Source organism: Narcine bancroftii, chromosome 3 (genome assembly GCF_036971445.1).
Source record: "Narcine bancroftii isolate sNarBan1 chromosome 3, sNarBan1.hap1, whole genome shotgun sequence".
In the NCBI taxonomy this organism is placed as follows: domain Eukaryota; kingdom Metazoa; phylum Chordata; class Chondrichthyes; order Torpediniformes; family Narcinidae; genus Narcine; species Narcine bancroftii.
The window spans coordinates 348,056,512-348,079,970 of NC_091471.1; the positions used below are offsets into that span (position 1 = coordinate 348,056,512).

A 23,459-nucleotide genomic window follows, 5' to 3' on the forward strand; every position below is an offset into this window, starting at 1 on the left:
GAGTGGGCAATTCCTGTAGAATGTGGAGAGGGCATGATGTGTCAGGTGGTGGGAGCACATTGTAAGTAGCAGAAATTATGGAGGATAATAGGTTGGACACGGAGGCTGGTCTGGTAGTAGGTGAGGAATCCTGTCCTTTTTGTGTTGAGGGGTAGAGGGGAACCAGGGCAGATGTTCAGAAGACAGAGGAGATGCAGACAAGGGCTGAGCTGACGGTGGTAGAGAGGAAGTCGTGTTTTTTGAAGAACAATGGCATCTCAGATATTCTGGAATGGAAGACTTTGTCTTAAGAACAGATGCGAGAGGGATGGAGGAATGGAGAGAAATTAATAGAATCTTTACAAAGGACAGGGTGTGAACAGATAGACACTGTAGCTGTGGGTGTTGGTGGGTTTGTAGAAAATGCCTGTAGAGAGTGTCTCCCGAGATCGAGAAAAGGGAGTGTTACTAGAGATGGACTGTGAATTTAAGGTCGGGCTGAAAGTTAGCAGAAAAGTGGATAAAGTTAATGAGCTCATTATGGGTGCATGAGGCAGCATCAAAGTAGTCATCAATGTCGCAGAGGAAGAGTTGAGGAGCCTTGCCTGTGTAGGTTTGAAGCATCGATTGCTCCACATAGCCAGCCAAAAGGCAGGCATCACCGGTGCCCGAGGGTACCCATGGCCACCTATATGAATTGGAGAAAGTAGGATGAGTCGAAGGAGAAGTTATCAAGGGGGAGGGGGAGTGAGAACATATTCCGTCAGGTGGAGGAGAGTGGTTGTGAAGGGGGATTGGTTTGGTCTGTTGTTGAGAAAGTGAAGGGCTTTGAGGCCTTTGGTATGGGGGATTGAAGTGTACAGAGATTGGAAAATCATGGGGAAAATAAGGTGATCGAGTCCAGGGAAATGGAAGTTGTTGAAGTGATGGAGGGCAATATGAGGTATAGTAGATGCAGCTGGGGGGACAAAACGGAGTGGAGGCAAGGTGCTGTGAGGGGCAGGAATACATGGAATCAATGGGTCTTCCAGGACATCTGGGTTTGTGGATCTTGGGTAAAAGATAGAACCAAACAAGGTGTTGGTGGGGGACCCGGGGGGGGGGTGGGGAGTGGTTGGAAACAATGTTAGAGCCTGTGAAGTGATGAGGTCGGAGGTGGTGCATGAGACAGTGGCTTGATGGCTCCCAGTCCTTCAAAGTGAAACAACACTTCACTTGTGAATCTGCAGGGGTCATCTGCTCCAGTTGTGGCCTCCTCCACATCAGAGGGACACAGATTGTGAGATAATTTTGTTGAGCACCTTTGCTCTGTCCACTGCAATAACAGGGTCCTCCAAATAAGTAACCATTTCTATTCCACACTCAATTCACAAATGGATATGTCCATCCATGGCCTCATGCACTACCAAACTGGATCCACCTGCAAATTGGAGGAACAACATCCAATATTCTATCTGGGTACTCTCCAATCAGGTGGCATTAACAGACCTCCAGTTTCAATTAGGTCCCAAACTGGTTTCTCTTTCCTAATCCCTCCATTTCTTTTCCTCCAGCTCTCCACCTTCCCTCTCCATTCTGAGTTACCCCAACCCCCCCCCAATCATGACCTCTTGCCTGTTGCCCTGTGGTCCTCCTCTGTCACTTCCCTCCACTCCCCATCTTTTTATTCAGGAACCTGCCTGGTTTCTGCTCTTACCTTGACGAAGGGCTCGGGCCCAAAACGTTGGTTATATCCCTTGCTTCCGGGAGAGGCTGCGTGACCTAAGGTTCTCTAGCACCTTTGTGTTTTGGAGTATAGGAAGAAGCCCTTTTGTCCCCCAAAGTCTATAGTGACCATGATGCCAATTTAATCCAATCCCATCAGTCTGCACATGGTCTCGATCCCTCCACCCCTGCCTCTTCATGTGCCCATTTAAATGCTCATTAAACATTGCTATCACATCAGTTTCTACCACCTCTCTTGTAGTGTATTCTGAACACCTACTACATAGGGTGCAAAAGAAACTTGCCTTGCAAATCTCATTTAAACTTCCTTCTCCCCCCACTCTTTAAATCAATGTCCTCTTGTATTTGATATATCCACATTGAGAAAGTCTGAACAAATACTATACTCAAGGCTCAATGTTATGTACTTTTATCAGGTTACCCATCAGCCTCGAATGCTCCAAAGAAAACCATTCAGGGTACCCAGCCTCTTTATAACTAATCCAGGCAATCTCCTGAACCCCTTCTCTTCCAAAGGCCCCACATCTTCCAGTAATGTAGCAATCGGAAATGCACACAAATTCTCCAAAATAATTTGACCTGACCAAACTTTTTTTTTTAAAATGAACAGCAGCAATATAACTTTCCAACTTTTTCACTTAATTATGGCAAACATACCATAAGCAGTCTTTGGTCTCCTACTTTCTCACAATACTCCTCTGGGACCTGCCATTTCCTGTATACTCTTACCTCCCAATGTGTATAACCTCTGACGAGACAACTCGTGCTTAAAATGACCACACCCTTCGATTCTCTCTACTTCTGCCCCCTTTAGAAGCTGAGAATACAGGCATGTATGGTGTCCTTCCCCTTCCCATCAAACTGTTCTACTTTAGGCTTAACCATGTTGAAGTCCATTTGTCAAAATTTACCATGCCCTCCTTAAAAGGAGGATCCATGTTTGATTAGTTACCTGCCTTAGGAACAGTATCTTCATACTGAAGTTACCTTTCTGACAACAGAATTCACAGCAATGATGGAATTTCCTTCTGGAACTTCTGAAGAGATAGCAGTACATTCAGGATCTCCTGGGAGTACATATACTGCCCGCTCGGCGAGGACCATGCGAGCATGGTCATAACAGTTCAAGCGTTTCACCCTGAAGAAAAAAAAACATATAAATGGATCCATTTACTTATGTAAAGAAACTTGTGTAAAGAGACAATAGGATGGCAATGCTACACAGATCCTCCATAGAATTACTAATATAGAAATATCAATAATACAGTTAAAAATACCCAAGAATCAAAGATACCTGCACCTTGTTAACATTATTGCCTGATCCAAAGCCATGGAGCATCATCTGATGTCTGTTTCATATAGGCTCCTGCAATGATTCTGCACTCCCCTCTGCTGGCCATCTTTGTATTTTCATGACAGGACAATGATTTTTGTTGGCCTATTTATGGCAGATGGAAGCTATCCAGTCACTGCTATTATTTTGCCATAAAAACCAAGTATCCAAATGCCTTCATCATTCTACCCTGTTAATTGAGGGATTTGAAAATGCTGTCCTCTGCTTTTTAATATCCTCTTATTGCATCTACTGCAGTCATCTAAAATTCTGCCACGTGAACAAATTCTCAAAGCACAGATAGAACTATAGAGCATTACAGCACAGAAACAGGCTCCTTCGCCCTCCTAGACTGTGCCCCATTGGCCTGCATCCACTCCATAGCCCTCCATACCTCTCCCATTCATGTGCCAGTTAAAATTGACATGTAATTCTGAGGTGGCTTCCCTGACATATGTTTTGGTCCTGCTCTTCCCTGAAAAAATATTGGAAAAATATTTTTGATATTACTTCAGCAGTTTTACTCATTGACCTACAACCTCATCCTATTTCTGCACTTTTTGGACGACCAGTTTTGGACCCTGGCCACTCATCTGCCTCAGCTTGTCATGTGATTGCATTTGTTACTTTAATAGCCAGGAGTTCCATTCTACTCAAATGGAAAGACCCTAAACCACCTACTACATTTCAATGGTTTTCCCAAACTATATCATGTTTAAATTTATAAAAAAATTAGATGTGGTTAAATTTGAAGAAACAAGTCATTGAGTCAACATTTTCATATGATGCAAGTTGATACTTTCCGAATCCTTTTCAACATTTTGTGAGTGTAGAGGAGCAGAATAACCACAAAATAACCGTTTAACTGCTGAAACATGGTACCCCAGATTTTTTTGATTTGTGTCTTAGTTAGGGGGATATTTTTGTAATAAAATGTGATTCGTTTTCATATTTGGCCTTTAAGAGGTTAGGAGGCTAAGTTTACATATGTTGCTCGATGTCTGTGTTAACCGTTGTTAATACAATCTCACTCTCTTTGTATCATTCTTATATTTATTAATCTGAAACAATAAAAAGATTGAAAAAGAAAGGCGGCCAGCTGCATTATCCTCTTATTTCTAATCTCATGAGCACATGGTATGGATAGCAACCCTGAGATCACTACCCTAGAGATCCTGTCCTTCAACTAACTCCTTGAACTCTTCTTGCAGGACCTCCTCACCTTTCCTACCCATGCCATTGGCCCCTATATGGTCACTCTCCATAGAATGCTGTGAACTCGATCTGAGATATCGGGACTGTAGCACCAGGAAGGCAACATACCATTTGGGATGTTCGATCTCTTTCCCAGAACCTCCTATCTGTCCCCCTCACTTTGAATCTTCTATCACTGCAGCTCGCCTCATTTCCTCCCTTCCCTATTTAGCCACAGGACCAGACTGTGGCAGAGACCTGAATGCTATGGCTTGTGCCTGGCAGGTCGTTCCCCACCAACGGAATCCAAAATGATATACTTGTTATTGAGAAGAATGGCCACAGGGGTACCCTGCACTGCCTGCCTGTTCCTTTTCCCTCTCCCATCACCCATCTACCCTTCTTCTGCCTCCTAGGTGTGATAGTGTCCCTGTGCCTCCCAAATGATCTGGAGTTCATCCAGCTCCAGCTCCAATTTCTTAACTCGGCTTGTCAGAAGCTGGATGCTCTTCTTGCAGATGAAGTCATCAGGGATACTGCTGCTGCCTTCCATGACAACCCACATTCTGCAGGATCAATCACCGACCTTGGCTGCCATTCCCACTGTTTGACTAGTGGAACAAATTTTATGATATCTCACTGACTATATGTCCTTCATTAAGTAACAGCTTAGCATTAATATTCTATTCTCACTTTTACCCCTCCTTATGTAATATTATCTGCAAGAATGATAGCATTATTGAGAAGGAGTAAGTGTTTTCTTAACTGTGGGATCATGCTCAAGAACCGTGAGATAATATTACAGCTATTCAAGATCTCAGTGAAACAACATTTGGAATACTGAGTTCAGTTCTGGTCAATGGGTCCTCCTCTGTCACTTCCCTCCACTCCCCATCTTTTTATTCAGGAATCCGCGAGTTTATGTGAACAACAGTATTAAAAATCTAATTTCACTGGGTGTTGAAGAATCTAAACCCAACGAGAGTGTAGGCAACCTGTTGCTTGTGTCCACCACTATTGACTCGGTCACTAGTCCCTCTGATCTGGATGTTAGTTGTTCAGAGTCTGAAGTGCCCTGGGAATACTGGGATGATTCTGCCATCTTACCGCTATCAGGTAATGATTGCGCAGAAGACTGCGGAGAACAATGGCAAAACTGTAAAGAATCAAGTTTCGTTGAAGTGGAGTACACGCCACTTCGAGATTCATCTCCAGACAGAAAGGATGACAAATTGACAGAAGCCAAAAAGCATCAGGAAGTGGTGCATAGGAGCTTTCAAACACTATGTGATACCTCATTACAGGAAAGATGTGGATACTATAGAGAGGATGCAGAAGAGATTTCCAAGGATGTTGCCTGGGTTGGAAAGCATGTCTTGGGTTGAGTGAGCTTGTTTTTTTTTTCTCCCTGGGGCGCCAAAGGTTTTTAAAATGATGAGAGATGCTGATCATGTGGAGAAACCAAATGCAGTTTGGGTGACCGTTTTGTGATACATCTACACACAGACGGCCTGATACCTCCACTAAATATCCATCCCACTCTCACCTGGATGTGGCTCTGCACACGAAGGCTGAATACAGGTTTGAAGAATAGAGGCTTGTATCCAGGGCTGAAAAGGACAACACAAAGGTGGCACAGTTTTAAGGAGATGAGCAGCACATTCCCACCACTCTGTGAGAAGAAGGTATCTCTTGCATTTCCTTAAAACTATGCCACCTTGTGGAGGCATAAGATCTTTTAAGAGAGTATTAGATGCATGGAACTGAGACAAATGAAGGGGAAATTCTAGGCAGTTGTTAGAGTGGGTTTTATGTTGGCACAGCACTGTGGGCCAAAGGGCCTGTTCTGTGCTGTGGATTTCTGTTCTACAGGTGGTCCCCTACTTATGACTTATACAACAAACAACCATCCGTACATACGACCAAAAAAAACTGTATACATTTAGAAAAATAAAGAAAAAATATATGTAAATATAAAAATTATGCATCAGGTCCCAGGGGCTTATATTTTGATGGACCAATATGGCGGAAGCCACAGGCCGGGACTCCACTGCCGCCAAATGTGTTCTACTTTCAGGACATGCAGGCAGTGGTAGTCCTGGTGTTCCAGGTGGGGGAGGAGAGCACAGGCCAGGGGCTGGTGAACCACAGGCAGGCTGGGCCATGGACGAAGCACCACAGTTCCAGTTTAAGAATGTGTCGGCCTGGAGTAACAATCATCTGACTTGCATCCATTTTGAGATTCGACCAGTTGGCCAGAATGGAACTTGGGTGTGTCAAGGACCATCTGAATGCTCTATTCCATCCTTGTAATCATCCAAATCCTTTCAGTGGAGAAACCAAATGCAGTTTGGGTGACCATTTTGTGATACATCTACACATAGGCAGCCTGATACATCTACACATAGGTGGCCTGATACCTCCACTAAATATCCATCCCACTCTGACCTGGATGTGGCTCTGCACACAAAGGCTGAATACAGGTTTGAAGAATAGCCTCATCTTTTGTTGAGGAACACTGCAGCCTTCTAGATTACATATAAAATTCAGAAATTTTGTGTAGCTCACTTTCTGTCTGCATCAAGAAATAACCATTTCCGCTGTAAGCTGTTCATCAAGTGGTTCAGGTTTTCTTCAGGTAGCATAGTATGTTGCTTACAGTATACATTTTCCACTATTGCATTTTGCAGGGTTTTATGTTTCTATGTTCTCAATCCAATTACACACATTGCAAAGCTTTTGTTCAATTCATCCCATCTGGGTTGTTTTGTGGCCAAGGACAAATCCAAGGAACTCGTAAGTCAAAGATTTTATAATGAGAAAAATGAAATAAGTGGCAGCTACAAGAATTGAGAAAGGGTAGCCCTGACAGGAGTCCAGAAAAAGTCTTAAATGAATAGTCAAAGATGGGTATTGGTATTCCATCCATAAGGATCAGTGATGCAACCACTGCAGTTCATCACATTAACCATTTAGTCAAGAATCAAAATTATATTGAGACTGGTAACTTGTATTGAGGAAAGAAAGCTGAGCAGCGACTTCGAGAGATTTAAAATTTAAAGTTTCAATACAGAAGATGTAAAGTGAATGTTAGACTTGTAACCCAACTGCTTCAAGTGTTCTTCTGTTTTAGAATCATGGAGCAGCAACTCAAGAAAAAAATATCCTTCACAGGCGTACATCTCAGATTTAAAAGGTCACACTACCTGGGCAAATTATCCTGTGTAATAACCGGAGATGGAGGGTAAACACTCTCACTCCCACCAAGGCAAAAGCTCTTTGTGATCCAAGAAACTCTAAGCTCCACCACTTGCACCTACAACAGATAAAATTCTTTAGGTCAATTGCACCGAGGTTCATTTTCAAATGCTTCAAAAATCAGTATTTGAGCCAGGAGTCAAAAAATACTCATTATTAAATATAAAAGTTAATTCAAGAGAACCCCTTGACCAAGAAAATGATTAAAATCTGAAGCTCACCACCATAGGAAGAAGCAAAAGTATTTAACATGAAACTATTTAAAGGAAGAGTGGAAGGATGCAGCCAATGCACTCAATGAAGTACTGGCAAAACACGAGGCAGAAGCAGAAGCATAATGGCTGAAAAAAATCCTATCATACTGATTTTTTTTTAAAAAAGAGATTAACAGGAAGGTTGATGGAAAAGCAGTGGATGTTCTCTGCATTGATTTTAGTAGGCCTCTGACAAGGTCCCACATGGAAGATTGGTCAACAAGTTCAGTTGCTCAGTATTTAGGACAAGGTAGTAAATTGGATAGATGTTGGCTTTGCAAGAAAGGCCAGAGAGTGGTTGTGGATGATTGCATCTCTGAATAGAGGCCTGTGACCAGTGGTGTGCCACAGCGATCGGTGCTAGGTCTATTGCTGTTTCTCATGTCAATGATCTGGATTATAATGTGGTAGATTGGATCATCAAGTTTGTAGATGACACAAAGATTGGAGGTGTAATGCCCAGTGAGGAAGAATTTAAAAGCTTGTAGAGGGATCTGGACCAGTTGGAAAAATGGGCTGAAAATGGCAGATGGAATTTAATGTAGACAAGTGTGAGGTGTTGCACATTGGTAGGACCAACCAAGGTTGGACATACACAGTAGATGGTAGGGCAGTGAGGAGCCTTCATAAATCAAAGTATTGAGTATAGGATTTGGGATGTTATGATGAAGTATACAAGACAATGGTGAAACCAAATTTGGTGAATTTTGCGCAGTTTTGGTTACTTAACTACAGGAAGGACATCAATAAGATTGAAACAGTAGAGAAGATTTACTAGGATGTTTTCAGGATTTGGAAGAAGTTAATTACAGGGAAAAGTTAAACAGGTTAGGTCTTCAATTCCATGGACAGAGAAGAATGAGGGGAAATTTAATAGAGGATAAAAAATATTGATGTGTATAGATGGGTAAATCTAATCATTCTTTTCTTCCCACTGAGGTTAAGTGAGATAAAAACTAGAGGACATGGGTTAAGGGTGAAAGGGGAAAAGCTTAAAGGAAACATCACACAGAGTGGTGGGAGGTTGGAACAAGCTGGCAGCTGAATTAATACATGCAGGCTCAATTTTGACATTTAAGTTTGGACAGATACTTGGCTGGAAGGGATATGGAGGGATATGGTCTGGATGTAGGTCAGTGGGACTCTGCAGAATAATAGTTCAGCTAGAACTGCCAGAGGGCCTGTTTATAGTTTTCTATGGCACATTAGCCATAAATTAAAGTATTGACAACAGGATGTGGGTTTTATTATTGTACAGGTACTCCCCAACTTGCGACCTATGCGATTTGTGTCCATCCGCACATACAACAGAATTTTTTTTTAATATAAAAAAGAAAAAATTTATACGAATTATGTTGTATTTGACAAACTATAACAGGGATACAGAGCAAGAGCCAAAATGTGTGGATTTACCTTGTTAGCCAGTGTCTGGGGTCTGTAGGCTGGGCTCAGCCATCTTGATCCTGTGCGGATGCGCGAGTCTTCGGTTGCTGCATGCACTGTGGGTTCGTGTATTGGAGTTTGATTGGCGAAAAGACAGTGGGTTCGTGTTTAGAAGTTTGGCTGGTGCATGCATGAGTGTTAAGGGCGTGAATTCAATATCATTAGGCCATTGAACTCTCACGCATGCGCCAACCGAACGCCAATAAGTGAACCCATCACGCATGTGCATAGGAATCAAGATGCCCGCGCCCAGCTATGGACCCGGGACACCGACTAACAAGATAAGCATTGGCCAGAAGATTCGCCAAGATTGATCAACAAATTCAGGAAGCTTCAAGTTGTTATCGTCAAATCTACGATGGAAAAAATCATTAAAACGTTTGCTTTAAGACTTTGTACTCCAACTTACATCCATTTTGAGATACGACCAATCCTTCAGTCCCAATTACAGTCATAAATTGGGGAGTACCTGTATCGACATTGGTGAAGCCAAATTTGAAGTATTTTCTAGAGTTTTGATCACCTACCTACAGAAAATTTATCAATAAGATTGAAAGAGTGCAGAGAAAATTTACCAGGACATTGCCATGACTTGGAGCCGAATTATAGGGAAAAGTTGAATAGGTTTGTATTTTCTTCCCTGGAGCATTAGAGAATGAGGGGAGAATTGATAGAGATATTGAGCAGTATATACAGTATACGGTAAATACAAATCTAATTTTCCCCTGATGTTGGATGAAACCAAAACTAGAGGACATGGGCTAAAGGTGAAAAAGTTAAATATTTAGGGGGATACCTCTTCATTCAGGGATGGCAAGATTGGAACGAGCTGCCAAAGCAAGTGGTGGATTCAGGTTCAATTTGAACATTTAAGAGAAATTTGGATGGATACATGGATGGGAGGGGTATGGAGAGCTATAGTCCAAGTGCAGGTCAATGAGATTAGGCAGAATAATAGCTTTGCCACAAACTCGATGGGCCTGTTCCTGTGCAACAAGGTTCTAGGAGAAGAAAGTTTCTCTGCTTTGCCCTCTTAGTTGCATAATACTTGTGAAATGGGATCTTCATTGCTGTTGTGCAAGAAATTGATTGTTTTTTTCAGTGCTGCATGCAGAAGGGATCATTGGGGTAACAGTGCCCAACCCCCTGCCAATGCTGCTCTGGATGCATGTTGCTGATTGAAAACCAGCAAAGCAGGACAAAAATTCAGGCTGCCTGTAGCAGTGAACCCCGAAATTCAACCCAAGGGTTTCGAACTGCTCAGATATTTCAATAACTCCACTCATGACACAACTATTAGTCTCCCCAAACAATCCAAGCTTCTCTCCACAATAGTCATCTGGGACCTCACTCATCTCCTGTACCACCACACACAAGATTTGGTTGATCTTTAAGGGGGCCTATTCTCTTTCTATTGCCATTAATGTAGCATCACATCTCATTCTTCATTTCCTCATTTGCCAACACTATCTCATGTCTCCTCTTTGTCCTCCTGATTTCCATCTTAAATGGCTCTAATGGTCCATAGACTCTGACCTACCTGATCCCAGCCATCTCTATCTGGTAGGCATCTCTTTCCCAACCAAGCCTCAACATCCCTCCTCATCCTGCCAGCCTTGCCTTCATTAACATGCTGGCCTTGACCTCTCCCTAACTCACTTTTAAAAGTCTTCTAATTGCCAGATATCCTAAAGCAGCCCCTCCTGAATCAACCTTTACAAGTTTCTGTCTAATGCCATCAAAATTACCTTTACCCCAATTTAGCACCTTGATTTGTGGGCCAATCCCATCTTTCCCCAGAAATGATTCCTCAGGGTGCAATCAAACTGAAGCAACCTGCCAACGAACATAAAAACCCACTTTATTCTAATAAAATCCCTGATGTATAACAGAAAACACAGTTATTGCCATGCACTGAACAATCTTTACACGAAGCAAAAAAACTTACCTCTTCAACAACGGCTTTAAACTTGCTCTTTTTGCTCAGTACAGGACGAACACCTGATAGCCATTGCACATTGGTGAATACTTTAGCTGCTCCAAACAACATCTGTCCTGGATAAAATCCATAGGATTCGTCAAAGAACTGTCCCTATAACACAGATAAGGATGGCTGTAATTTATACTGACCCCTCTAGAGTTAAATCTTAGCACAATTACATTAAGCCACAACAAAAGGAATGAACCAACTGGAACCTGATCAGTGAAGAACACAGATAATAACACCTTCAAGAATAATATTCAAACTGAAAACTTGTCACAAACCTTCCTAATCCATAAAAGGGGCATTTAAAGTGGCAAATTCAGATTTATGAAAAATTCAACTGGATATTCATATACCCACAAAGAAGTGAGTTGTACAAAATAAATATTATGGCCACCAATTCATGGTCAGAAATTCAATGTATTAAAATTATTATAATTGAGCTCCTCTTTAATTTGTACTTTGTACACAGTTCATAAACAACCAACTCTCCCTTGAACAGTAGATTCAATGGCAGAATCAAACATTCAGGAGAGCTGAGCAACAAGTTAGATACAGACTGAAGTCTCCTCAGCATGAGCCTGTCAAACATGCCCTTTCTCAATCTGTGATTTCCAGCAGGAACACTGGATCACATTTTCTACCATCTTCTCCCTATTCTGAATCTCCTTGTGCCCCATCCATAGCCAGATTGGACCAGGAAACTTATCTCTACCAAAAAGGACACAGCATAAAGAATTGGCACACAGATGATGCAGCTTAGCGAGCCCATGCAGGGTCTCAGCAGGAACAATCTAATCGTTCTTTTCCCAGTGCTGCAATTCTTCTCTCCATCTAGTGTCAATCAAAGGACACAGCACAAGTTCGCTAGAAAATTTAAATGCACCTTTAATTTTTGTTCAATTAACTGCCATATACAAAAGCTGTTTAGTTCTAGTGGGAAGAGTAAATTGTATTAAAATGAAGGTGATACTAAGATTACAGAATCTTTTTCAATCGTTGCCTATTGCACCATCTAAAAATTTCTTTAAATTATTAAATAATTGTATAAGGCAATTCGTATGGAATAACAAAGTGCCAAAAATGTAATTGGGAAAGCTAACATGGGATTATAAACTGGGAGAACTTAGGCTCCCAGATTTTAAGTACAATTTATCAGCACAAGCAAGATTTTTATCATTGTTCTTTGAAGGAGACAGTTCCCCCACCCCCCCACCCGAATGGGATTGAATTCAATAAAAGAGGGAACAGCGAAGGACTTTATTTACAAGTGGAATGTTAAGTTAATAACAAAAAAGACAGGAAACCCTATATTAATACATATGATTAGAATATGGCAAGAAATTAATGGGTGCATTTGGGGAAAAAAAAGCAGTATATTAAGAAAATCAACATTGTCTGACTGGTTTAATGCAACCTAGATTGTATACCTAAAATGGATGAGGGGGGGGGGTGGGGGGGTGGCTTGGGAGGAGGGGGGGGGGAGAAAAAGGTACTGTATATGTGTGAAAAAGAAAAAGTGTATATCATGGCTAATGTGATTTATGGTGTGAAAAATAAAAAATTTTTAAACAAAAAGAAAGTCATTATTTTAAAATGTGTTGTTGCCTATGAATCTGGGTAACAAAAGATTGAATTCATGGTATGACAAAGGAATAAGATATATTAACGACTGTTATGAGGAGGGATCTCTTGTGTCTTTTGAACAATTAAGAAATAAATATGGAGTAGCGAATGGGACTTTCTTTTATTTTTTCCATCTAATATCGTTCCTAAGAAAAAGATGGGGCCGAAAATGCATAAATCAAAATCTGAAATATCACGCATGTGTTAGGTGTGGGATAGAAATAGGAACATTTTTGCATGCTATGTGGTCATGTATGAAGGGGAGACCTTTCTGGCAGATTACTCAACTAGGATAACAGGGGTGGCCTTCACGGGTGACTCGGTGCTTTATCTTTTGGGCAACTTTACTGAAATAAGCAATAAATTAACTAAATTCCAAATTTCATTTTTTTAAAAATAGCCTTAGCAGTGGTTAAGAAATGTATTGCAATTACTTGGAAATCCGACTCCCCTCTACACATAGCACGATGGACTGCTGAGATGAATAGTTGCACACCTATAGAAAAAATTACATACAACTTAAAGAACAAATATGACTATTTGTTAAGATATGGCTGCCATATTTGGATTATATCAGGGCCCAATTATAACTATAATAATAAAAAGGACAATAATAGATACTGCTATAGTATAAATGCAAGTGACTTCCCCATAGAACTTTTCTATAGCCAACATAAATGTGAGCCCTAACAGTATGTGGATTTATATTGTGAAAAGGGAGGGGGTAGAGGGGTTGTTTTGTTTGTTTTTTTTGTAAGAAAAAGTTTAATAAATAACATGTGCTTTGATATTATGTATATTTATGGGAAAAAAACAAAAATAAAATATTTAAAAAAGACAGATTGAAAGGTTCTTGATCAGCCAGGGCATCAAAGGGGGGGAAGGCTGGGTAGTGGGGTTGAGTGGAAAAATGAATCAGGTCATGATTAAATGGCAGAACAAACTTGATGGGATGAATAGTCTATTTCTGCTTCCATGCCTTATGGTCTTAAAAACTTATTCAACAAATTAAACCTACACTACCTCACACCCAGCATCCAATATTTTTCTTGCATCCATGTGCCAATGTAAGAGTCTTTTTAAATGCCCCTATTGTACACCACTCCACCACCACCCCTGCCAATGCATTTTAGGTATCCACTACTCTTGTGTAAAAGAAACTCACTCGATGTCTCCCTTAAACCCTCTCCTTGTACAGATATCCTCTGGTGTTTTCTATTCTCACCCTGGAAAAAAGGTATTGACTGTCCACCCTATCTATACCTCTCAATCTTGCAAACCTCTATTGAGTCACCTTGCATCCTTCTTTGCTCCAAAGAGAAAAGCCATAGCTGTTAACTTTGCCTCATAAGACGTTCTCCAAAGCAGGCAACATCCTGGTAAATCTCTGCAACCTGCTCATGGGTTCCACATCCTTCCTGTAATGAGGAGACCAGAATGTACACAATATTCTAAGTGTGGACTCACCAGAGATTTATAAAGCTGCAACATCACCTTATGAATCCTAAACTTAAATCCCCTGATGAATGAAAGTCAGCATCCCACAAGCCTTCTTAACTGTCCTTTCAGCCTGCGTGACCAACCTTAAGTGATCTGGACCCCAAGATCCCTCAGTTCTTCCACACTTAAGAATTCTGACATTAAACATGTACACTACCTTCAAGTTTGACCTTCCAAATTGCATCACTTCACACTTATCTGGATTGAATTCCATCTGTCACTTTTCCACCTAACTCTGCAGCCTGTCTGTATCCTGTTGTAACATACGACAACCTTCTATACTATCCACCACACCTCCAATCTTCTTGTCATCTGGAAACATCCCTCTACTTTTTTGTCCAGGACATTCATAAAAATCATAGAGCAGGAGCCCCAGAACAGATCCCTAAGGAACTCCACTAGTCATTGACCTCCAGGAAGAATATGTTCCATCTACTATTATCCTCTGCTTTCTGCAGGCAAGCCAATTTTGAATCCACACAGCCAAAGTTCCATGGATCTGATGCCACATAAGTTTCTGAACAAGTCTACCAAGGTGAATTCCATTCCCATCACATCTACCGCCCGACTTTAAATTTCCTTTGTTATTTCCTCAAAAACTCATTTACACTTGTGAGGAATGACCAACTAACCAAAACCCTGGGAATATCTCACCTGGTCCCAGGCCTAATGGAAATGGAATGGAGCTTTTCTAAAAATTTAGCTATGTTGGCAGTTTTAGGTTCTTATTTACCCTTTTCGAAATTGACAATCCGATAGTGAGGCAGACTGAGAATATGGTAACAATTTAGGAAATTATTTGGCTATCTCCATATTTCTCTTGCTAGCCCTATTATAAAGAATCATCTTTTTCAACCCTCTATCTTGGATTCAGGTTTCAAGGAGTGGGTTAGATTGGGTATAAAAAGTTTTAGGGATCTGTACATTCGAGGTAAATTTCACTTCATTTGAATAACTAACATAACCTTCCTAAAAGGCCATTTTTTTAAAAGATATCTATCAATTAGGCATTTTGCTCAGTCCCAACCTTCTAATTTTCCTCAAATTCCCAAAATCAATATCCTTGATTTATTTTTTGATTTAAAGTTTTCTCATTGCGGATTGATAGTAACAATTTATAATAACTTGATGGATCTAAGAATATGTTCAGGTAGGGGAATTAAGAATGAATGGGAATTCGATTTAAATATATCAATTCCAGACAAAAACTGGGATATCATGCTTGATCTGATTAATAATACTACATTCTGTGCATGACATTGTTAATAACTATTTAAAGTGGTACATATAATATATATGTCGAAAGTTAAACTATCTCCTTTTTATTCCGATGTTGATCCATTATGTGATAATGTAAAATCTTTGCAGTCTTTCTGATTCCTATGTTTTGGAAAGCTCCAAAACTAAAAGAATTCTGGGAACAATTCTTCCAAACTTTATCAAGTCTCTTAGGATTAAATTGGAACCGTGCCCTTTTAGAGGAGAATATTTCCTTGAACTCAATTCAAAAAAAGAATAGTAGCTTTTACTTAATTGACAGATAGATGAGCAATTTTGATGAAATAGAAAGAAAGCTTTGCATCAACTCGAATGCAATAGATACAGGACATTATGTCTTGCTTGAGTTTGGAGAAAATTAGATACAACATTAAAGAGATTGCTTTGAAGACAAAAGATTTATTACTTTTGAACAAATGAAGAATAAATTTAATATGCCAAATAATACTTTATTTTGCTACTATCAAATTAAGGCTTTTTTGATTGATTAAATATGCCCTACTTTGATGTTATCTACTCAAAGTGAATTGGAATTATTGATTAGGAATACTAATGTAAATAAATTTATTTCTGTATGTATAATTTACTGAAAAAGTCCCTAAAATAGGGGTACATAAAATCGAGATTAATATGGAAACAGATTTAAATAGACAAATAGAAGAGAAAAATTGGATGCAATTTTGCAAGGATATGACAAAAATTATTAATGTTTGATACAGATTAGTTAATCAGTTAGTTCATTAGTTCATTTTTTGCATCAGTTATATTTAGCTCCTCAAAAATTAAAGAAATTGTACTCCATATTATCAGATTTACATTTTTGATGTGGTCAAGAAGTTAGATCTTTTTTGCATTCTACTTGGGAATGTCCTAAAGTTAAACAATTTTGGTTGAAAGTGTGAAATTTTTTGGAATGACTAATAGGGTAATATTAAGATTATGAGCTAAATTGAAGTTAACTGTTCATCAAATTGAATTTGTACAAATTGCTTTAGCAGTTTTGAGTAAGTGTATAGCTGTACTTGGAAATCAGATAGAGTTGGGAATGGAGAAGTGGCATGCAAAGTTATGTAGTTGTATACCACTTGAGAAGATTACATAACTTACAAAATAGATATCAGGTATTTTGAAAGATTTGGCGCCCATAACATGATGTAAGTACGAATGTTTAATAAGGTCTCTGTGGACTCCCTCTCTTGGTAATCTTGGCACCATTATATTATTTAAAAACTTTATGTTATACCATTTATTCTCTTGATATTCTCCAGTTCCTTTTTTTTTTGTTTCTTTTTCTCTTTTTGGGTTTTGGGGGGGGGGGGGGGAAGGGTTGGGTTTTTTTTTTACACCACACGTCTTTTTTTTCTTTGGCTTGGCTTTGCGGATGAAGATTTATGGAGGGGTAATGTCCACGTCAGCTGCAGGCTCGTTTGTGGCTGACAAGTCCGATGCGGGACAGGCAGACACGGTTGCAGTGGTTGCAAGGGAAAATTGGTTGGTTGGGGTTGGGTGTTGGGTTTTTCCTCCTTTGTCTTTTGTCAGTGAGGTATAACTTTTGAAAATACATTACTGAATGAAATGTATTTACTGTTGTGGTTTAAAAATTGTTAAATAAAATATTAAGAATGGGGGGGTTCTTTTTCATTTTTTTTCTATTTTCCTTTATGTTGAAGAGATTAGTCCAATTAGATCACCAACAATGAATATGTCATAATATTAGAATATGAAGTGAAGTTTTCATAAGGTAACTCCCATTTTATTTGAGCATTGAGTACTCGACAATGTATACATCACTTATGATGTATATTCTGTATTGCATAACATAAAAGTTATGAAACTAACATGTAGACAATATAATAATGTAATTCTCTTTACCAAATCAATAAATATTTTAGAAGAAAGAAAATTCAGCACTTTCTCTACTTAATATCAATATGCTCCAGCACATATGCTTGTTCTAATACTGACCTCATATCAACCAAGGTCCCCCTCTCAGGTGATCACTGAAGCAAAGTATCCATTTAGGACCTCATCAACCCCTTCTGCCTCCAGGCACATTGTCTCCTTTATCCTGAAGCAGCTCTTCCTTCACTTTCGTCATCCTCGTGTTCTTCACATGCACAGAATGCCTTAGGGCTTTCCTAAATCCTCCTTTCCAAGGACTTCTCATGTCCTCTTCTGCCTCATCCCGTTATAATTAGCTCTTCCCCAATTAAACACTTGCCCATTTTGTCTCCTCCCATTCTTGACCACAGCTATGCTGAAACTCAGGGAGTTGGGGGGGTCACTATTACTAAAATGCTCCCCCATTGAGAGGTCTGTCACCTGACCAGGTTCATTACCTTATAGTCAGCTGGACACACCTGTAAAATTCCACCCAATCTATCCCTCTTGCAGTAAGGACAGAGAATATTTGGGACATCGAAGTCTCCCATAACAACCACCATGTTATTTTTGTACCATTCCAAAATCTGCTAATTTAACTGTTCCTCAGTGTCCCAAGAGCTATGTGGAGACCTAAAGGCTACCCCTAGTTAGGATCATTGCCTTCCTGTTTCTGACTTTTACCCACACTGACTCAGCAGACCCTTGAGGTCCTGATTTTTAAGTCCTAACTCCCTATATTCCCTCTTCAGGACCTCATCCCTACTCCTATCTATGTCTTTTTTTTTGTAATTCTTTATCGCACTATGAACCATATCAACCAATATATTTACAGATGCATTTCTTTAAATATTCACAGTGACATTTTCTCTTTTTTCCCCATCCCAACCCCCTCCAAAAACAGTAAATACTGAACATATAAAATACAATAAAACAATATCTTTATACAAAAGGAATACAAACAAAAAGACGTATCATCTACTTATAAGCTTTAAATCTGATCATGTTTATCTTCTTATCATTTTAGGTGGTGGTGGTCTGAGGCCTGCTCTTTCTGTTATGTTCCATATATGGTTCCCAGGTTTTTTCAAACATTGTAACTTTGTCTTTTAAATTATGTGATTTTTTTTCCAATGGGATGCACTTAAACTTGGTTATATATTTCGTTAATGTTTATAGTCATAGAGTCCAACGTGGCCATCTTGTATCTTTATTTTCACTTCTTTACTGCCTCTTCACCACCTCCATCCCCTTTTTTCCCCATTATGGTTTTTAAAGTTTTCCTTTTTAATCTCAATATATTACAATGCACTTAAGACATGAAATATCCCAACAATCCCCACAAGCAATAATCCTTTAACCCCAAATAAACATCCCCTCCATGTATTGCCCCTTGTCCCTTGATGGCAGCCACAACTCCCCTTTCCTATCTCTGTCTTTGATACCAACATGGACCATGACACCTGGCTGCACACACTCTTGCTCAAGAATGCTGTGGACTCTTTGAGACATGCCTGACTCTGGCTGACATCATCTGGGAATCTCGATCTTGTTTACAGAACCTCATTCTCATTATTTTCCTTTAAACAGGCTGGATTAACGCCACTGGTCGAGCCTGAACGGAGGTTACAGCTTTAGAACCAAGATGAAGAGACACTTCACATACAGGGCGGTGAAACTTTGGAATTCTCTATTCTGAAGTTGTGTGGTGGCTCAGTCATAAACCTTATTCTACAAATACTGTAGATTTCTGGGTATTAAGGAAGCATGGTTGGTGCCATAAAATGACATTAAAGTACATAATCAGTCATAATCTCGATGAATGATATAGCTGGCCTAAGAAAAGTGGCCCCCTCCTCCTATGCTTTTATGTTTTTAAAGCAGTGGAAAAGTGCCACCATTTCCTGCACAAAATCCTCCAAATTCAATAATGGTATAACATAGAGCAGTTGGACAAGCCCTTTAGCACAGTGGTTCTCAAACGTTTTCTTTCCACTCACATACCATTGTAAGTATTCCCTATCCCATAGGTGCTCTGTGATTAGTAAGGGATTGCTTACGGTGGTATGTGGTGGAAAGGTCACTGTTTTTAATCATACCTAATTGACTTGTTATGTGCACGGTTTCATAACTCCAAAGTCCAAAGGAAATGGGTCAATGATAATTTTTCTCAAGCAAAATATTTCAGTAACAATTGGGTCTAGAGCAGTGATTCTCAACCTTCCCTTCCCTCTCCTGTGGTACATTATCCAGAGGAAGTGGTAGAATAGATAGAATTGCAAAAGAACTTGGACAGAAATGGTATAGAGGGAAATGGATCAAATGCAAAACGACCATCTTGGGTAGACAACCTGGCTATTATGAACTATTTCCAAGTTCAAAAACTATGAGCCATCGAAGCAACAAAGATGGCCAACTACATTCATCTCATTGTCCTGCATTTGGCACATAATCCTATTGTTTTCCTATCTATGTCCCAGTCCAAATGTTCTTTAAACATTGAGATTAGCTAGATAAAATAGGGGAGAAGGTACCTGAACGTAGACTATATAAGTGGGATGAAAAGCTGGTGCAACATGGGAATTCACCAGTACTGCACTATCTGCTCAACATTTGGAAGAAGATTCACGTAGAAAGGAAAAAAAAACAAATTATCAACTACCAAAATTAAAATTGACACAAAATCAACTAATCCCCTTCACAATAGATAACCTTTCCTTTAGAGAATGGGAGAGGAAAGGGATCAAAAGAATAGAAAATTGTTTTTCGGGAAATAAATTATTATCTTTTGAACAAATGAAGTGCAAATATGGTATAACTCACAGTACAATGTTTGCATACCACCAATTGAAAACCTACTTGAAGGACAAATTGGGAAGCAGGCTGAGGTTACCAGAAGGAAGCAATTTTGAATATGTGATTACAGACACAATGATAATTAAAAGATTTATAAAACATGTACATCAAACTGCAAGAGAAAGAGAATGAGGAAACAAGCTGTAAACCCAAACAAAAATGGGAACAAGATCTAAACATAAAGATAAAGAATGAAACATGGGAAAAGCTATGCTCCGGAACTACGAGAAATACAATAAACACGAGGTTACGCATGAGACAATATAATTGGTTACACAGGCTATACACCACGCCCCAAAAGTTAAATAAATGGGACCCAACAGTATCAGATGTTTGCGTTGTAAGGAGGAAATAGGAACAACAGTACATGCAATTTGGGCATGTGAGAAAGTGGAAAAGTTTTGGGAAGATCTAAATCAGGAATTAAATAAAATCACAAAAAGCAACATACCAAAAAATCCAGAGATCTTTCTTCTAAGTAATATAAGAAGTAAAGAACTTGGACTCGATTTGGATGGAGCACAAAAAAGATTTATTATGATCGCCTTAGCTGTAGCAAAATAATGTATTATGTCAACCTGGAAATCAGAAGATAGCCTGAGAATACAGCAATAGTACAAAGAAATGAATGAATGTATTCCATTGGAAAAAATAATATAATTTAAGAAATAACATCACAGTATTCGAACAAATTTGGGAACTGTACATGGAACACAACAGAGAAGTCCTACCGCGGACCTCCACCACCTAAAACGACAGAAGGAGAAGATGACGAAATGAACTGACCCAGTGTGTAAAAGTAGATGACACAATTTTCTTGTATATTTTCATTGTGTGAGGACATTGTTTAATGGGTTTAATGTATCATATATGTTGAACGTTGAGTGGGTGGGGAGGGGGGGTTGAAGGAGGGAGGGAAGGGAGTGGGGAAAAGGGGAGAAAATGACACTGTGTATATTCAAGAGGGAAATGTTTGTGTGTATTTTGGTCAGTATGGTTCATAGTGTGGAAAATAAAAATTTTTTTTAAAAAACATTGAGATTGTATATATATTTACCATCACCTCTGACAGCTTGTTCCATATACCCATCATCTCTGTAGAAAATATGTCCCCTCAAATCTTCTTTAAGTATTTTCCCTCTCACCTTCAACCTGTCCTCAAAGTTTATACTCCCTACCCTTGGAAAAAGACTAGCAACCTTTTCTATGCCCCTCATAATTTTATAATCATCAACAAGGTCACCCTCTGCAAGAACAATCCTCACCTATACAATATCTTCTCGTAACAAAGCCATAAGAAATAGGATCAAGAGTCGGCCACCTGACCTGTGGAGCCTGATTCAATAATTTCTGAGCTGATCTGACTGTGGACACAGCACCACCTACTGGCCTTTATCCCATAACCCTCAATTTCCCCACTATGCAAAAATAAGTCAAATCTATTTAATGAAGCATCCTTTACAGCTTTCTTGGTCAGAGAGTTCCAGATTTACTACTTATTGGGAAAAGCAGTTCCTCCTCATCTCCACGCTAAGTCTATTCCCCCGAATCACAAGGTGACATCCCAAGTTCAAATCTCACCTGCCAGTGGAAATAACTTTCCTGCCTCTAGTCTAACTCTTTCAAATTTTAATCACAATTGCCCTTCTCACAAATCTTACCTGCACTCTTTCTTGCTCCATCACATCCTTGTAGTGCAGCAGACAGAAATTCTGGCGTTATTAATTTTTTAAATATATGCACGGCTGCAACACAATTTCCTAATTTTTGTAGTCAATGACCCATTTAATAAAGCAAGCATTCTGTATTCTTACTCTACCACCCTATCTATTTGTGTTGCCACTTTCAGAGCTGCGGAATTGCACCCTAAGTTCCCTCTATAAATTAATGCACCAGAGGACTGGGATGAATGGTACACTCTCCTCTTGCATTTGACCTGCCAAAGCACAATATCTCATACGTGCCCAGATTAAACCCCATTTGGTGTTTCTCCACCCAAATTTCCAACTGATCCATATCCTGGTAGATTTTTTTGACAGCCTTCCTGACTGTCCACAGCTTTGCCATATTCTGCAAAATATACTAATCAAACCATCTCCATTTTCATCCCTATCATTTTTTTTTTTTTAAATCACAAAGCAGTCCTAGCATTGATCATTGCAGAATGCCACTGTGTCACAATTCAGTTATTTTATTTATCATTAACTCAAAATTTGTTTCCTTGTAAAGGCACCAATCATCTTGCACCACTGTCAAGACACACAGGTGAGATCTTTCAGAGTGTGCTGGAATCCTGCCACCTTCTCCAATGCCTGTGCCTCCTGCACTCTTGTAACTGCATGGCCTCCTGTCAGTTCCAGCGAACCCAAGCTCAAGGCATCCAAGCCACCAGCTCAGCCCATAGCTCCAAAACCTCAACATGATTAAGCTGTCAGTGCAAGGTCCTTCGGAGCAATAGAACCCTCAACAATCTTTGTCCAGGTACCAATTCCCAGACACTGATTACCAGTGGCCTGAAGCCTGGTGCGAGTTCTTTGGCTGCCAAAACCCATACTGGCCCACTGCTGCAGGCTCCATCCCTGTAGGGTCCAACCCAGGCTTCTTCTTGGTGGGGGTGGGGGAAGGGTGTTCTGTACTGGTCCTCTGCTTCCATGGAGCTCATGACTGCTGAGTGTGGGTGCCATCACTTTGGGTACAGACGCCAGTGGGTCCTTGATCTAAACAAAAAAGCCAACTCCATTCTGTAGACAATTTACACCTGTACGATGGGATCATCAGGGCAGAAGGACCCCACAGAGAAGTAAAAGATGAGTCTCTGTTCATCCTGGGTCCACACCAACAGCATAGCTACCATCATAGCAGCTGTAGCAGTCCCGCCATCTTGATCTTCAACTTGCGAATCAGTGGAAATATCTACCAACAAGAAGTTTGTCAACTGCTTTACTTGTCCAAGTAGGCAACATCCACTGCCAACCATCTTTGTTACCTCCTCAAAACTTAAATGAGGCAGGATCTTGATTTCATCAAAAAACTATAGTCAGTGCAGATTGGTAACATCTTTTCACTGAGCATCAACACAAGAGCCCCTCAAGATTGCATGCTTTGCCAACTGCTCTACTTTCTCTATACCTACGACTATGTCGCCAGG

At 39.9% G+C, this 23,459-nt stretch overlaps 1 protein-coding gene across 7 annotated transcripts in view; it reads right to left on the reverse strand.

Annotated features, from left to right (window-relative positions):
• The window catches only part of ube2o (ubiquitin conjugating enzyme E2 O), a 90,962-nt gene that overhangs the window by 22,099 nt on the left and 45,404 nt on the right, over nucleotides 1-23,459 (reverse strand). For 5 of the 7 annotated variants that reach the window (XM_069929614.1, XM_069929613.1, XM_069929612.1 and 2 more), the window contains 3 exons: nucleotides 11,135-11,278; nucleotides 7,438-7,547; nucleotides 2,692-2,842 (listed from right to left, as the gene is read on the reverse strand). In XM_069929614.1, coding sequence (XP_069785715.1) covers nucleotides 2,692-2,842; nucleotides 7,438-7,547; nucleotides 11,135-11,278 — 405 coding nt within the window. Of the gene's footprint in view, nucleotides 1-2,691; nucleotides 2,843-7,437; nucleotides 7,548-11,134; nucleotides 11,279-13,230; nucleotides 13,293-14,090; nucleotides 14,113-23,459 lie in introns of those variants that run through there. The other 2 variants (XM_069929618.1, XM_069929615.1) reach the window with 2 other exon arrangements.